At 42.7% G+C, this 15810-nt stretch overlaps 2 protein-coding genes across 24 annotated transcripts; one reads left to right on the top strand and one right to left on the bottom strand.

Moving 5' to 3' along the window:
* Positions 1–2261: 2261 nt before the first annotated feature.
* LOC136477138 (uncharacterized) lies at positions 2262–9178 on the bottom strand. Of its 22 annotated transcripts, none has more exons than XM_066475186.1 (16): positions 8687–9178; positions 8469–8553; positions 8302–8357; positions 7990–8069; positions 6499–7415; positions 6322–6405; positions 5996–6112; positions 5756–5832; positions 5490–5601; positions 4730–4817; positions 4497–4564; positions 4290–4406; positions 4075–4159; positions 3615–3681; positions 2933–2988; positions 2262–2498 (listed from the first exon to the last, which is right to left on the bottom strand). In XM_066475186.1, coding segments are annotated over exons 8-16 (633 nt in total). In that variant the 5' UTR covers positions 5795–5832; positions 5996–6112; positions 6322–6405; positions 6499–7415; positions 7990–8069; positions 8302–8357; positions 8469–8553; positions 8687–9178; the 3' UTR covers positions 2262–2497. The 22 variants fall into 22 exon arrangements, 19 of the variants coding, with proteins under 19 accessions (XP_066331283.1, XP_066331288.1, XP_066331289.1 ...); XM_066475191.1 differs by having other exon boundaries at positions 6529–7415; XM_066475192.1 differs by lacking the exon at positions 6322–6405 and having other exon boundaries at positions 6529–6644; positions 7043–7415.
* Positions 9179–11510: 2332 nt separating this feature from the next.
* On the top strand, positions 11511–15073 carry LOC136473225 (protein trichome birefringence-like 14). Of its 2 annotated transcripts, none has more exons than XM_066470902.1 (5): positions 11511–11694; positions 12813–13060; positions 13150–13332; positions 13547–13742; positions 13850–15073. In XM_066470902.1, exons 2-5 carry the CDS (start codon positions 12907–12909, stop codon positions 14676–14678), a joined length of 1362 nt encoding a protein of 453 aa, XP_066326999.1. In that variant the 5' UTR covers positions 11511–11694; positions 12813–12906; the 3' UTR covers positions 14679–15073. The 2 variants fall into 2 exon arrangements, with proteins under 2 accessions (XP_066326999.1, XP_066326998.1); XM_066470901.1 differs by having other exon boundaries at positions 11511–11798.
* Positions 15074–15810: the final 737 nt, after the last annotated feature.

Below are 15810 nucleotides of genomic sequence, written 5' to 3'. Positions count from 1 at the left end.
GAAAGTCGCCGTATCAAATTACAAGTTTTAAACTACCAGCTTGCCGAAGTAGTCAGACCAAATGGCCAAAGAGATCGGCTTTGTTTGTTAACTTAAAGGCTCCTTGCTTTTGCCGCGGTTTTCTCGGAGCATACGCGACGGCCATGGTTTTCTTTTCTCGTGTGAACAGACGTGCGCTATGGAAATTTGAAAACCTGCCGAGGGGTGTGATTCGGATTGTCGGTTAGGTGAAATTAACTGAAGCCAGGATTGAAAGATGGAGGAGGAAATCAAGTAGCTAACAAATTAAGCAGCGTGTTTGACAGTGATGCCACTATTATTTTACTGCTTGGACGACATGTTCGGATAACAACTCGCGCAGATATTACCGTTCTCTTAGGCTCTTAGCTGAAGGAAACAACCATTACTGTCAGGCAAGTGTGATGTCTGCACAAGTTGCTGATGAGCTTATCTTGCAGGTACATTTGCAGCTATCTAGTATCTGACAATTCTGTTTCATACTCGTGTAACTTGGATGCTTGCCATATGGAAAAACAACAGAAATTCAAGATCCCACAGTGAACTCTGATTTATGGCTACCGACCGAAATATTTGAGCCATTCCCTATATACACCACCAACAGAGCATCTTCTGCAATTGAAAAGCACAGCGGCATACCGCCCTCACTCTGCCTGTCTGCCAGCCGGACACAACCCTGTTCAGCTGTCTAGGATCTAGGCCCGTTCGCTTCGCTGAAAAAACGAGCTGAAACGCTGTTCCGGCTTATTTGTCGTGTGAGAAAAACACTGTTTCGGCTAAAAAAACAAGCTGAAAAGTACAGATTATAAGACAAGCGAACAGGGCCATGGGAGGTCACACGTGCCCATAATCTGGCAGGTGGCAGCAAACGGGATTTCCTGATAAAAAAAAAAGAAACTGCAGATTCATGACAGCTGCACCCGCACGGCCGCACGCTTGCACCACCGACCTGCATGTGCGTTCGCACGGCGCAGCTTCTGAATACCAGTATTTCCGTAGGAAGCTTCTGTTCTGCTGGATTTGGAGCAAGGGTGGCAATGGCAATGATCGATGTTCCATGTTCCCGGACAGCAATAATCACGGTACAGGGTGGAGACCGGAGAGGCTGAGATGATTGCAACTGAAAACAACGACATCCCAACCATGCAATCCGGATCTACCTTTTTTTTTTGCTAAAACATGGGAAATCGGGATCGACCGTTCGCTGCTTGTAGAAAGGACAACACGTTGGCACTCAATAAGGGGACAGCTATTTGGTATCAGTACTAGTTTTGAGCTGCTCGGCTATGCTTCTGCAGCACAGCAGCCGCTGCTGCTTGTTTTCTTATACGAAGAGCAGTAGCTAGAGCTGCTGCACCAGCTGCTGCGGCAAGCTGCCGATCAGTCGGCATCTCTGCACCCGTGTATTGCTACTGATCACAAGCTGATTTTTTTTTTAACTTCTGCATAAGTTTTTGTTAAGCTTAAATTTGGCATGGTAGTAGTAGATGATGATGATAAGATATGTCCGTAAACATTTTTTTCCTGTATAAGGTTGCACTTTCCAATGAGCCACATCACGGTAGCACTGGCATGGTATCGTCGTTCGGCTTACCCAGAAACCAGCTCGTTCGGCTTGTTTTTTTTTAGCTGAAACAGTGTTTTTCTCTCACAACAATTCAGTCAGAACAGTGTTTTTCAGTCAAGTTTCAGCAAGCCGAACGGGGCAAGTTACTTGCCTGCCTTGGTGCGTCTAAGCAATTTTCTGCCCAATACTACTGGACTATGTTTTTTTTTTTGAGTGGAAATACTACTGGACTATGTGAACGGGTGGGCCTGCTTGTTTCCAGTGAGCCCAAAATTCGTGTTTGTTTTCTCGGCTCGGCAGCTCCACAGCAGCGGCTTGGCTCGACAGAAGAAAGGGCCCATCGGCCACCGCCCACCGAGCCTAGGAGTAGCTCCCTTCTCGTGGATAAGTGATACTTCCCAGCGAATCAGCCCGCTCCGGCAGGAATCACGTGCTTCAAACGGATAGCAAATGTACACCTCAACGGCTCACTCATTTCCTGAATTCTTCGATACTAGCGAGGGGCGCGCGCCATCGCGCGCATAGGCAGGGCAAAGATTGTAAAGATGGAGAAAATATGCTAGATATATACACTGCAATATGAGTAACTTCATAGGTATAGGTAAGTTCACATTTGAAAATATATATTGAATCTTCCGACTGAGCTAACAACCAAAGTAGACAAACAAACACGTACTTGGTAACATTACACAGCCATAGAAGGTTAAGCATAGCTGAAGTAACGACATAATGAGTAAACACGAAGTGACATGACGAAGTTTTTAAATGGACTGATACATGTTTCCCAGGAGCCGTTGCCATGTACATAGGACTGAGATGGCAAAGCAATCACAGCCGTTTGTGATGTGATAAATATAACCTCGCCCATCTCGCAAAATAATGAAGCAGTCATCTTGATCCATATTGTCACTCTCTGCAGGAGCAAGGCAATCAATTAAGGAATAATTGGGGAGAAATTTCATAAAATATTCACCATAAGGGTATAGCAGTATCTACGTGGTCCTAAAAAACATGGATGGATATAGCAGTATCTACCTGGTCCCAAAAAGCATGGGACGAAAGCAAAAAAAAAAAAAAAAAGGTAACGTGAGCAAAGATATTATATGCAAGCCTGAACTATGCCAAACATATTTTACAGTCCTAACTAAATTGGAATGAACTGTAATAATCATATAACCTGCGGACCCATAATATACCATTCAATTATAGTAGAAAACATCTTACATAAAACACCCTGTGTAATGAAAAGAAAAGGAAAATAAGTGCTGTTTTGCAGCATCCAAGAATTTCCATTGGCCCAATGACAAACTCATTAATAGTTTGAAGAGTTGGCAGGATCTGTCATACCACAATACATCAACTGTCCAGTAAACGAGAAATGAGCCCTTGAGGTACCCGGCGACCTGCACAATCAGGAGGAAATAAGCAGAATTAGTTGAGAACATGAGGAATATGTTGTCGGCAAACAACAACAAGAGAATAGGATCAAAATCCTAAGAGGTAGGAGTAGAACCAAAAAATCAGGTAACTTAGTATGCAACTTCTCCAAGCCATCATGTGGCCACTGGTGGCCTCTTTGTATTCCAGGCAAACCGAACACACATATAAGTCCATAAAGGGAAAAGAGCTGGACAAACCTACCATTGTTTCATCATCACTAAATTTTTACTATCACTTCTTCAGTATCAAGATTTTTGCGGTCAATTATTGTTATATGAGATTGTAGGCAACTGATAAAAGTCAAAGTCATGGAGAAGCCTACATGAACAAATGAAATTTCTATCACCGTCCATGCTGCAACCCTTTTCATTCAAAATCAGTAGAAGCTAGCATCATGTATCAAGTCTACAAATTTCTGAGGCACACAGAAGAACTGTGGCAATAACAAAACTGAATCAAAGATAATGAAATAAAAAAGGCAAAATATATCTTTCAAATGCAAATGTTATATATAATACAACAATATTATGTCATCGTTGTTCGGAGGCACAAACACAAACCACGTTAATTAATAACCCGAAAGGCTAACCTTTTTCATGTTCCTAGAGTGTATCAGGTAGTTCTGAATTTCTTTACTATCATCCTGTTGACACAACCTAGGAAGGTAAACCTGAAAAAGTGAAAAGTTGACGAAATAGATAACACTCTTGGTACATATATATCTGAGTAATGTAGGATCTGTAGAAGGGAACAGTGTAGGTTTCCAATGCGAAATATGGGACCTTTGATAACACAGAAAATACTTGGAAATCGCACACTGACTAAGTTGGCAGAACATAAAATGCTCTTTTTTCATCCTTGCAAGATATAAGTATCCATATTCAGAAAGAATAAGTAGGGTTTGAAATTAGCTCAACTGACCATTCAAAAAAAGAATAGTATTGCATCTTTGCAAAATATGGAGTATTCATATTCTGAAAGACCATTCAAATATTCAAAATCTATATTATAATGATTTCAGATAGGTTAATTTTGAGAGGCAGACAGACCTTAAATCGTTGAAGTAGGAAAAAAGACACCAAATGAACAAGGTAGCAACAAAATATGTAGGTATGCCGATTCTCATCCTGCTTGCTGCAGTGATACGGCAGGCAATAGATCACATCCATGAGAACAAAATCAATGTACAGATGCATAAATTGAAAAACAATTAGATGAAATGGAGCCCAGGTGGTCAAGGGAACCCCTCTTCGACAGCACTTACAAAAATCGCGAGAGAGAGGAATCGAAGGAGGATTCCGTGCGGCGACTGCAGTGCCATGTCCAGCCGCAGCACCCGCTGCATCACCGTGCCTGCACTTTGGTCGTCCTGCACACCACACTTGCACATATGGTAAGTAGTCATCGGTATAAACTCTGTAGTCAAAGTAATTTGAGAAGGAGAATGACCATAGGCATGAGCAAAGCTTACCAAGACAATAATGATCTGGCAGGCAAGGAAGCTGGAGTATCCAGATTAACCTTAATGAACTCTCAACCCTGAAATTATCACAAAGAGAAAACAGAGAGCATTTGTTTGTCTTGCTTAAGGAGAACACTTGATGCGGTATTGCTACACTGAAGGACATTTTAGTACTCAGTCTTGATAATTTACATGATCCTAATTAGGAGCGAGCAAATCGTATGGAATGTGAGGGGCAGTACCTTGAGGAGCACAGGAAGCATATTAACATGGGTATTAAGCAGTAAGTATCTATCCTGATAGGCAATGAAATTGTCAGGCTGTGTTCCCCTAGATGAGCACCAGGAACAAACACATGGTATGACTGTTAATTTGGTGAAGAATAATGTTTTATAGTATGCAGGCTTATGAAGCATTGTTGTTTGCAGATAATCTATGTGGTTTTGCAAGTTCACAACTTCGGAATAGCTCACATAGAACAAAGGATGAGTATTACTATATACAGGATGAAGTATTACATATACTTCCTCCGTTTTAAATTATAAGATGTTTTGGCTTTCTAGATCTATAGCTTTTGTATGCACGTAGATTATGTTATGTCTAGATACATAGCAAAAGCTATGAATCTATAGATGTCAAAACGTCTTATGTTTTGGGATGGAGGAAGCACACAGACGTCCTAAATTGATAAGGTGATGGTCTTTTAAAAGGTACCATAGGCAGGATCCTATATCGCTAAGCTGATCGCTTTTTAGAAGCTACTATTAGAACAGGTGAAAGCAAGAGACCATATGAAGCACTCTCAATTGTTTTTTGAGATGTACAAACTGAGAAGGCCATATGAAAGATAAATGTTAGCTACATGTATGAGCACAACAAAAAGGTGGTCAACAGAAAAGACCGAGGCCAAGCAGCCACAGCAAAAACAGTGAAATTCAAAATCAGAAACAGTGGGATGAAAGTAAGGTTCTCACCGAAACAGGAACAGTTAATAATTCAAACCTTGCAGATCCATGTTTGGCATTTCCCTTTTTTGTGTAGCACCAACCAAACTGACGTTTAGATGCTTCGAGACTTTGATCTGAACAGCAACATCTAGACGATGAAGAGGCATCTGACATCAGCAACGCAACAACAATCTTCCAATTGGCCAAAAATCAAAGGGAGCAAGGGGTAAATGGTACAAAACCTAATCCTCACAAAATATATGGAAATGACACATGTAAATCTCTATAACTGAAATATGGTACAGAATGAAATTTCCATACCTGCGTGGATTGGCAAATAACAAGCCTGCATTTAGACATGAGATTGATGTATCTTCATGTGCTTTACTGTCCAGTTCCTACAGAAACAGAAACTATCAATTCACACAGGCTCTAGGCACAATGTTATCCAGAAGCAATACTGAATTATGGAACTTAAATTTATCATGGAGGTATTATAGACAGGAAAATGATGTCACAGCAATGCAAAAAAGCAGCAGCTCTAGATGACCAAGCGATTACCTAGGTACTCGTCCAGATCCTAATTTTTTTTTCTTCCTTTTCATAGGAGGCCAACCTCACTGTGGCAGCAGATTCATTATTGGGTCACCCTTGTAAGTTGTAAGCTATCAATTTGACCTGTATGTTCATGTAGATGATATAAAATGTAGCAGGTGTAGGAAAACTGAACACGTAGTTCTAAGTTGCAAGATATTATCAGTAAACTAAAGCTAACAACAAAACAGGACAGTATGAATGTCTTTTGCTGTAACTGTGAGCACACTCGAGTTAATGTTAATGGAAACTTCGAAGGTTTCTGAAACCAAAAAATATGACAGAATCTGTACCAAATCAATTTGAAGTGGGGTAGTTTAAAGGCTTTGCAATGCCCTCTGTCTCTGAGGTAGCAGATGGTCACTAAATCGCAAAAACTGTAATTTCATCATCAGTAAGTTTAAGAATAACATGAGAGTGAATTCTCTGAACCTAGCCGTATGTTCACTATGCATTGAAAAAATACTCACCACAAACGAGGCATGAAGCAAGTCACTAACCTATAAATCAAGTCCCCTGTGCTTCTTACTCCTCACCTAGTACATAGGAACAAAGGCATGGCCACTATCTTCGGCATCGCGCAGGCTAATGTAGATGCTTGTTTTTTTCAGACACCCTAGAGATGACTGAATGTGGTCAAAATGAGGCTTTGGTCCCCACACAAAAAAAGGGCAGTTGATCTTTGAGGAAAACTAAAAAGAACACCAATCAATTAGCCCTGATGAATTATATGAAAACTAAATGCATGGAACCGGCTAAAAAAACAAGGCGCTTAGTAATCCAGTACAGATCTTGTAGAGAAAATTAAGCAGGCAACCACATGTCCATTGAATCGAGGTAAAGACAATGCAATAAGAAAATGCAGATTCGTTCCAGAAAAAATAAATACACTCATGGCGAGCAACAAATCACTATGTTTGTTAGACAAAAAATCTAGGGGAATTTTGCTGCAGGACATCGCTAAAAAGCCTAATATGCTGATGGACACCGCCAAGAGCGAAATTTGCCCAGTACCATTACAAAATCGCGTCCATTTGCTGAAACACACCGCACCGAATATTTTATTCATTTATCAGATTTGCGGAGAGAGAAGGTGGGGAAAATGACTCTTCTGCCCTCGTCTTCAACCTTGGGCTGCCCACGGCGGCAACGACCTGTTCGCCTTCTATTGTTATGCCATGTGAATCTGTAGGCTTTTTAACAAAGATGAAATCACAATCTTAGCATGTAGAGAATGACTGCTCCTGTTTACCTCTCATCGCTTGATAGCCAGTTTTGAGAGCTGCAGCCATTTTCCCCGTGCATGAGGCTCTTATCGGTCCATCTTCATGACCATTATGGATCAAGTCTGAGAGCTAGACAGATAAGAGAGAGCATGCGGCATTGTCTATAGAACAAAGTTTCAATTAGACCATTATAAAATTTTACCAATCAATTCAGGTTCAGGATGGCATAGTAATGAACGGATCTTTCAAATTCACAGGAATCTGTCGTTCAGACTGTGAACTCGAGCGTAGGAAATACAAAAGAGCCATTAGAGTGCACACAAATATATGGTATGCGTTATGTGGTTACGGTATTTTTAAAGTTGGATAAAGAGCAATCAATGTTGTGTGCCTAGAAATATTTTTGTACCTGAAAATTTTAGATCTATGACAACATTGACATATAGTTCAGACTGTGAACTCGAGCGTAGGAAATACAAAAAAGCCATTAGAGTGCACAGAAATATATGGTATGCGTTATGTGGTTACGGTATTTTTAAAGTTGGATAAAGAGCAATCAATGTTGTGTGCCTAGAAATATTTTTGTACCTGAAAAATTTAGATCTATGACAACATTGTTTAGCTTCAAAAGACCACCATAATATACATGTCGAATAATGAACATACAATCTAGAGTATGAAACTAAAAGAGGAAGAAAATCATTACGTGAAGGATAGGGATAAAGAGATTACGACCAGCATGCACAGATCCATCTCTGCAACATTAGAAGCCTCATGGTCTGCAATGATCACCCTTCTCAAAATTCAGGAATTAGCTGTAACAGTGATAGATGTATAAGGCATCAATTCAAAGTAGTGCAAATGTGGTATACTAATTCTCAATCAAGTGGACACAAATCCTAGAACCAATGCATTGAAATGAGTTTTTATGGTCTAAATAGGAACAAAATCACCTCGTACGCAAGGGTATCAACGCTGAGGTCAACTTCGACGCTATAGACAATTAGACATATACTATCAGAAGAAAATAGGCACTACGACAATTACCAGGAAGCACGTCTACTTGGTGTATATGCTCTTAAAATTGTCCAAATGAATGCCCCCTTCCAATTCAAAGAAACATCATGGAAATGTCAGAACAATGGAAAGCAGGGCTCTATCATCACTTCATCAGCAGGTCAATTTGTATGCTTAACAGGGAATCGGCAGCGCACCAGGTTGGTACTTTCTTGATGATATAAGCCCATTGTTTGGGATCTTCTCCATGAATCAGACAGCACTCTAGCACTATGGGTACATCTATACCAAATCAGAGAAAAGATGTATTCCTATATGATCTTTAGATCAGAGAAATCTCGTCTAATTTCTACAGTTCTGCTACGTACATGTATCAAATCCGATCAGAGAAAGTTAGGGTTAGAGAATTTGTGACCTTGCAGTGAAGAAGAGAAGGGAGATGGCTGCCCCGGGGTAGGCGCTGCCGGGGCTGGCTCACGCGACTGGAGGAGCGCCTGGGCGAGCGCGGACGGCCGGCACCGGCACACAGGGGCCGCGCACGCGGAGGGGCTTGACGCAGGGTGGCCTGCACTCGCCAAGGCCGGCCTGGGATGCAATGGCCGCTGGAGCTACCGGCACCAGCGCGAAAGGAACGCGGAGGAGAGCAGAGCAGAGCCGCAGGCGCGACCGGCGAGGACACGACAGCTAGGGTTTCCTCGAGCCGCCGCGGATGGGCGAGAGGAGGCAGCTCCGAGGGGAAGGCGCACCAGCGGCCACCAGCGAGGACCAGTCACGTCGCTCAGTGGCCGCGGCCACCGTGGGGGCGCACGTGCGGCGCGGCGCCGTCGCCGTCGCCGTCGCCCGCGTCGGGGGAGAGAGCGTCGGGGGAGGGAGAGAGAGCGAAGAGAAGGAGGATCGGGAAGCAGAAGAATCTGGAAGGAGAATCCGAAGCTGGCTTAATATTTGGTGGGCTGGCTCCGGAGCAGAAGCCGCACGACACCGCCAGAAGCAGGGAGAAAGCCGATGGAAGCGAATGAGGAGTGACAGAAGCCGCTTTCGGCGAAATCCGCTCCAATCAATCATGGCCGCACGCTGGAAGATCCAACGGCCACGAGATTTTGGAGCGACTTGGACCGTGCTTCTCCTACTGGAAGCAGGCGGATTATTTAGGGGAGAAGAATACAAGCTAACAAGTTAAGAATATACAGGCTTTAGCGAAAAAATATACTGTACAAGCTAACATTTTAAGAATACACACAGTTTTCTGTTACTCAAAAGAAAAGAGAAATTACTTGCCCATGGAAAATTTGAGAAGTACGTTTAACTGATTTATGCAATTGCTAGGAAATACTACGGTGCAAGGACCACAGTGGACCAATAAGATCATGGAGGGGTTGAAGCATCAGGTGATAAAATCAAATATGTGAAACCTTCTATAAAAGTACCATATATATATATATATATATATATATTTTGTGTAAGTACAAACACATACGCTCAACACACACGCATAGTCACCCCCTATGAACACACGTACAAAAACCTTACCTCTATGAGCACCTTCGAAAGACCGTGCCGACAAATCTTGAGATCGACGAAGTCACCACAGACGCCTCGCTATCGACGGAAACGTCGTCTACCACGAAAAAGCATAACGCCTTTCAAAGTACCCTATATATTTAACACACATAAGGGCTACAAAATTGTGTTTTTAATTTGCTTCTACATGAACATACTTTGTATTAATGAAGTACCCAAACAAATGGAAGAACATACAAAACTACTTAGGTTCCTTTGGAACGCATGAATTTCACATGAATCATGTAAAATTTTCGCATAAATCATTTTATTTTTCAAAAAAACACATGACACAGAAAAAAAAATCCTCCAATTCAAAGGCCCTTTAGAGTTGCTAGTACCAATAATCCCGTTAGGACTAAACCCAACAAATATTTGGAAAATTGTTGGTAGGCTTATAGAAAAATTTTGCAATTCAGAGGGGCCTTTAGAGTCGTTCGTACCAATAATCCCCGTTAGGACTAAATCCAATAAATATAATTGAAAGGTGGAATCAAATAGTCCAAAAAGCAAAAGGTGTTCATAAACATAACACATTACACATTTACGTAGAAAGCACACAAGAACTTCGTAACAAAGAGTAAACACAAAAGAAAACGTATAAGGGGGTGTTTGATTGCCCCTCCTAAATTTTAGTCACTGTCTAGTCACTGTCTCATCGAATATTTGGAGATATATATGAAGTATTAAATATAGACCAATTATGAAACTAATTACATAGTTTGCGACTAATTTGCGAAACGAATCTTTTAAGCCTAATTAGCTCATGATTTGACAATATTTTGCTACAATAAACATGTGCTAATGATAGATTAATTAGGCTTAAAAAATTCATCTCGTAGAGTACTGCTGGATTATGTAATTTATTTTTTTATTAATATCTAAATACCTCATGCAACATTCTCCCGACATACCTACCTCTTAAATTTGAATAGCCGGATCTAAATACCCCTAAAGCATAAAATGATTTATGAAGAACTTGGCAAGCTGTGTATTGATCCTAGATGGGGAGCGACGGAACTTCTCGCCTCTCGGCAAGATGGACCGTAGGCTGGAACGCTGGAACGCACTCGATTTTTTTTAAATAAAAAAATAAAAAGTTTGGAGAGAAGAGAAGCGAAAGCGAAGGGTTGGCCTAACGAGCCGTTGCACAGCACGGCAACTCCACACCGGGACAACGTGGATCCACGGCACAGTTCTCTCTTCGCAAAGATGAAGGGTTGTTTATATTCAAGGCTAAAATTCAGTGCATCACATCAAATATTACATGGAGTGTCACATTGAATGTTTAGATAATAATAATAAAACAAATTACATAAATTTTCAGTAATCCGCGAGACGAATTTGTTAAGCTTAATTAATCTATCATCAGCACATATTTATTATTGCACCACATTATCAAAATTAGTCTTAATCTATGCATTTAGTTTTATAATGAGTCTATATTTAATACTCCATGTATGTATCAAATATCCGATGTGATATAGACTAAAATTTAGGATGGAGAAATAAATACGGCCTAACTTTCTCTCTTTGATAAAAGTAATGGGAATTTTGGTTTTACTACTCTCCTAGCAGCAGATCAAATCAAAGAGAACACCGGCAAGCCCCACACACATCGGGTTTAACTTTAACCTAACCTCTCTCACCTGCAATTGAATTGAATATAATCGCTGTTACTGCTTCAGTCCGTACCACGGGCCTCTCCCGTCGGACGGCACGGCAGTGGCCCGTCGCCCACCCTTCCCCATTCATTGCGTTCCTCGTCCCCGACCCCGAGCGGCCGCTGGAGGAGGCCGGAGGCCGGACGCGGAAAGGAGCCACTCGAATACTCGATCTAGCGGGGAGAGGCAACCCCAGTCTGAGGTACGGCAGGCAGGACGGAGCGTCTCCTCAGATTCCCCGTCGTTTCTTATTGGTGGGCTGAGCGTTTGCGGTGGAGTCTCGGTTCGGCAGCCAGAGGCAGCCCTGTGAGTCCCTCTCTCGCTCTTGGCGGAGGAAATTATCTGCTGTATTGGTTTTTAAGCCCGCATTTTTCAGGGATTGGAATCGGAGGGAAAGGACAATTTCCTATCCGTGTGTAATTTCTAAGAGTCGGTGATGGTAAATCTAGCTTACGGGGTAAAGGCCGCAGCCCAATTCTCGCGTTTTCCCCTCCCTTTCCCGTTGGATTTGGTTCGGGACGCGACTTCCGTTTAGCCGCAGATTATATGAGCTCGGCTGTGATTATCGACGAACAGTTTTATTTAGGATTCAGACGCGGGCTGTCGTGATCTGACTTAGGTGCTTTCATTTGATTGCGGTGTTTGCTCCTCCGAGCTGGATCAAATCAAATGGATTTTTAGGGGGTGGGCCATGGGCGAGTTTGTTGGATTTGTGTTGCTGTTAAGATGGAACCGAGTGCTTACCTAGTTGTTGATTTCCTGCGGTGGTGCTGCAACTGTTACCTGTTTGAGATTTTGTGCTCCTACTCGTGATCTTGGAGCGTTTGTTTAGTAGCGGGTTTAATTGGATGATGTGATCTGCACCCACGGCCTCAAGCTGCGGGTTTTCTTGATTCAAATTGTTAATCTCTTTGTTCTCACATGCTATGTGCTTTCGGTTCAACTTTTCCGGATACTAGTAAAGGATCAAAGCTTCTGCTTCTCGAGTTGAAAGTGAACTAGGTTCCTTCACTTTGTGATCAGGCAAGTGGTAGGAAGGGCCACTTATTTACAAAGACCACACAAAATGGCCTTTCCCTGTAGTATTTGTGTTGCTACATGATTTTACTAGCCATTTGGCAGCTTGCAAGGCAGACTTGATGCTATTTATTTTTGGCAACTGAAAAATTAGTAAATACTAAAAATGAGATGCATATAATCAATCCCCCCCCCCCCCCCCCCCCCCCCCCCCCCCCCCCTTTTTGTACATAGCTTACATTTCTGCTGAAAACGTTGGTGTAAGGATATACTGTACCTCTAACTTCACCTTTTCTGAAACAGGTTTACAACATTTTTCCTATTTTTTTTGTATGGATGGTTCCTAAGCACTCATAGACTTTAAAGTGAAGAACATTTTCAGAACACCAATAAAAGGATGAGGCTGGGAAGTATAAATGGTTTACGGTTGAAGCAGCTTAAACTTGTCATTCTTGCATTTTTCATGTTGTTTCTTCTTTGGAAATGGGAGAAGGGCACATACTACGATTCTGAAATCCTCCAACCAGATCCATTGGTTTTGACTCATCCAGGTCATCTTAAGCACACAGAGACTTTACCTCTCTTAAGTTTCTTCTTATCGCATCTACCTCCATTCTCATTTTCTTTCAAACTTTTGCAGCTAACTCGAAGTTTGCAGATCAGCATACATCCTCAGAAGAAGACTTTCCAAGTGCGGATCCATTGCCTCAGTCAGTAGGTAAAGTAGAAAGGCAAGTTACTGGTGCACCACCACCGTTGTCTACGATAGGCTATTCTGTTGATGTTTCCGATGGAAATGAAGTGCCACCTCCTGAGAAGAAAGGTATACTGATCTTGTGTGACTACCAGAGAGACCATGAATTTATTTCTTATGTGAGCATACAAATGTGCTTGTTTTCTCTGTTGGCATATTCCTCATATGATCTTTGTATGTTAATCGAGAAGATTATTTCCTGTTCAGTTTACTTGTGCTTTAGCTAGCGCGCAGTTTATCTGGCTTTAATTTCTATCTGATGTTTGCTTCATCTATCCTACAGAATGTAACTATAGGAATGGAAAGTGGGTTTCTGACAATCAGAGACCACTATACTCAGGGTTTGGTTGTAAACAGTGGCTTTCAGAGAGTTGGTCCTGCAGATTAACCCAGCGAACAGATTTTGCATATGAAAAGTTTAGATGGCAGCCTGAAGCTTGTGAGATGCCAGAGTTTGAGGCTTCTCAGTTCTTGAGAAGGTACATGACCATAGTCAATATCTGATGAATTTGGAGATGGTTTGTGCTGCGCTGTTTGGCCTACATCTTTGGGTCAATATGGAAATACTAATTTGGATGTATTTCAGAATGCAGGATAAAACCATTGCTTATGTGGGTGATTCTTTAGGGAGGCAGATGTTTCAATCAATGATGTGTATGGTCACTGGTGGAAAGCAGAGGCCGGATGTAGAAGATGTTGGCGCAGAGTATGGCTTTGTGTTAGCACCAGGTGCAAAAAGACCAGACGGCTGGGCCTATCGGTTCCCGAGCACGAATACAACAATTTTATACCATTGGTCGTCAACACTGTGTGATTTGGAGCCTCTGAATCCAGCAGATAGAGCAACGAGTTATGCCATGCACCTTGACCGACCACCTGCTTTTCTGAAGAACAACCTTCACAGATTCCATGTTCTGGTTCTTAACACTGGTCACCATTGGAACCGAGGGAAGCTAAGGGCGAACAAGTGGGAGATGTATCTTGGTGGAGCACCAAACAACAACAGGAACATTGCTGTCATCTGGAAGGCCAAAAATTTCACCATCCACAGTATCGTCAAGTGGATGGATGCCCAGCTCCCTCACCACCCCCAGCTGAAGGTGTTCTACAGGTCAATATCGCCTCGGCACTTCTTTAATGGGGATTGGAACACCGGAGGCAGCTGTGACAACACAAACCCTTTGGCCAAGGGAAGTGGCATTCACCTCAACTATTCCGAGGATGGTGACGCCGAGGGTGCGGTGAGGGGTACCAGGATCAAGCTTCTGGATGTCACTGCCCTGTCACGTTTGAGGGACGAAGGGCATATATCATGGTATAGTATCAAGGCCACGCAGGGCGTTCAAGATTGCTTGCACTGGTGCCTTCCTGGTGTACCCGATACATGGAATGAGATCCTCGCAGCCCAGCTATAGCCTGTAGTTGAATGCGCGAAGAGCCACATAAAACATGTTAGGGCAAAAGCTCTTATATACAGTAACAACCACGGAGTACTACTTTGTTAGGCTTTACTGCAGAGGTTTTATGCTGTTGGTAGGAAACACTGAGCAGCAGCACGTTGTTTCGGGAGCGGGTTTTGTTGTAGAAAATACACGGTCTTTTTTTCTTTTCCAAAGTGTAAGTAACTGTTGTATTTGCTTACTGTTACCTTTGTATGCCAATTGTTAATTGGGAAACTGGATTGATAGTTTGGAAGGATTGCCTGTGGTGGGCGACGCTGTTTGCAGCATCCAGTCCTTTGAGAACTCAGTTATACCAAACACAAACAGAGCATTATGCATTGCTGATCCATGTGATGTGGTTGTTGATACGTTGATTGTTGCTAGGTTCGTCCTCTCATTCCTTGTATCAGTATCACCATTATTTATGGTACAAGTGGGGGTCATCTGATAAGTTCTGAATGTCGTAGTAATTTGCTGAACAATATGGTACTGAGATTTAGACCTCCTGACAAACTGTTGTTACGAGAGCTGAGATGCTGAGACCTCGAGTAAACAAGGAGAGGCGCACCTGAACCTGATATTCCTCCTATGGAATTTGTATCCAAAATCAGAGTCCCAGCGACATTTTCACGTCCAAAGTGCAGTGGACCTGTCAGTGGCCATATGGCCTTGCTTAATCAACGAACGTAGCAAGTTTGCTGGCCACTTATCGGTCGTGCCCTGCCCTAATAATACACGCTAGCTATCCAGGCGATGGCAACTGCCAGATAAACAACCCAGCACCTCCACTCCACAGTCCACACGTCGAGGGCTTCCGAGTTCCGAGTCCGGCGATAGCGATGCCGCTCTGCGTGCCGAAACCTCTACCGCGAGTTAAAATACACGATGACGCAACGCAAGCGAAGCCTTGAGAAGAAGCTGCAGCGACGAGAAGGCTCGACTCGATGGTGATCAGGACCAGCGGCCGGCCGGTTCGCCCAGTCATGCACGGAGCGCGAGTTGGTGGGATTGCGTTTTTTCCTTGTGATGATTTCTGGGTCGTAGGCTCGTAGCCAGCAGTGGATATATGTTTTTTATGCATCAGCATTCCAGATCAAAACCTTCA

This window comes from Miscanthus floridulus, chromosome 8 (assembly GCF_019320115.1).
Source record: "Miscanthus floridulus cultivar M001 chromosome 8, ASM1932011v1, whole genome shotgun sequence".
Lineage (NCBI taxonomy): Eukaryota > Viridiplantae > Streptophyta > Magnoliopsida > Poales > Poaceae > Miscanthus > Miscanthus floridulus.
The sequence above is the reverse complement of the archived record's forward strand: the minus strand, read 5'-3'. Positions and strand labels throughout refer to the sequence as shown.